This window comes from Bison bison, unplaced genomic scaffold, assembly GCF_000754665.1.
Source record: "Bison bison bison isolate TAMUID 2011002044 unplaced genomic scaffold, Bison_UMD1.0 scf7180017851087, whole genome shotgun sequence".
Lineage (NCBI taxonomy): Eukaryota > Metazoa > Chordata > Mammalia > Artiodactyla > Bovidae > Bison > Bison bison.
In genome coordinates this window covers 17,393-18,490 of record NW_011481660.1, presented here as the reverse complement: position 1 = coordinate 18,490, position 1,098 = coordinate 17,393, and the positions used below count along the sequence as shown (strand labels likewise).

The 1,098-nt window shown below is 34.8% G+C and overlaps 1 protein-coding gene across 1 annotated transcript in view; it reads left to right on the top strand.

Moving 5' to 3' along the window:
- Positions 1 to 400: 400 nt before the first annotated feature.
- Positions 401 to 1,098, top strand: part of LOC104995919 (kelch-like protein 13) — a gene marked incomplete at its 5' end in the record, with an annotated part of 18,049 nt that continues 17,351 nt past the window's right edge. Inside the window, 2 exons of the mRNA XM_010849983.1 lie at positions 401 to 533; positions 1,078 to 1,098. Coding sequence (XP_010848285.1) covers positions 401 to 533; positions 1,078 to 1,098 — 154 coding nt within the window. The remainder of the gene's footprint in view (positions 534 to 1,077) is intronic.

Sequence of the window (1,098 nt, the reverse complement as noted above, 5' to 3'; positions counted from 1 at the left end):
TTAGCACAGATGTTCTGGACCTTTCTTTTTTCAAACAACAAAAACAAGCAAGTGAAAACCAAGAATAAAAGAACTATATATTATAAAATATATTATTATGGAAAGGAATGGTAGTGTAACACCCTAATTCTGCACATGGGAAAATGAAAGTGTACATGGTAGTTTTTTTCAGAATAATAAAAGCCAATGGTTGTATAAATAAGTGAACATATATGCTCTTTTCGTTATTTGTTCTTTATTGTCACATATCAAGTAAGCTGTTCAGTTTTTTGTCTTCTGAGTCATTATTCTACTGGCTTTATGTTCCACAGACATTAATATGTCAAGAGAATTTTAGCACACAGAAATTTGTGTTCCCATTTTACCTTGATGAGTGGCTTATCTCATGTTCTTCTTGTAGGGATTTGACCAGCTCCGACTTGAAGGATTGCTCTGTGACGTGACCCTGATGCCAGGGGACACAGATGATGCCTTCCCTGTGCACAGAGTCATGATGGCCTCTGCTAGTGATTACTTCAAGGCTATGTTCACAGGTAGCTTGCCTTCTAAACTCTACTTTCATATTAAAACAATAAGAAAAATAAGTGTTTAAATCTTTTCATTGCTAGAGGAAGATTCAGTGCTTTTGTTCCGTGTCTTTACAAGAAGAGTTTAAAAAGAATAGATACCCAGTATGTGTGTGGGTGGGTGGTGCTTTTCTAACTTGGAAAATGGATATACCTTTTTTATACCTCTGTCTACCTTTATTTCATAGCTTTGCTTTTCCAGACACATATCTGAATGGGCCATCAGAGACTAATACAATGTCACTAGTACAATCTCTAATCCATCAAAAGATCTGAAGTGCCAGGAAAACATTTTGGAGGCACTTGCATCATATACCACCTCCATTAGTATAGAGATATTCCTTTTTAAGTACTCTCTTTTAACTGTAAAATATGCAGAAGCTTGACTCAGATACTAATGCTTACACAGAATAAATTTTTCCCTGATTTTATTGCATCTAATTAGCAACAGAAGTGAGTTTGACCTTAATTAAATTATCCACCTTCATTTAATTGAGTGTCTTTATTTAAGGTGGGATGAAAGAACAAGATT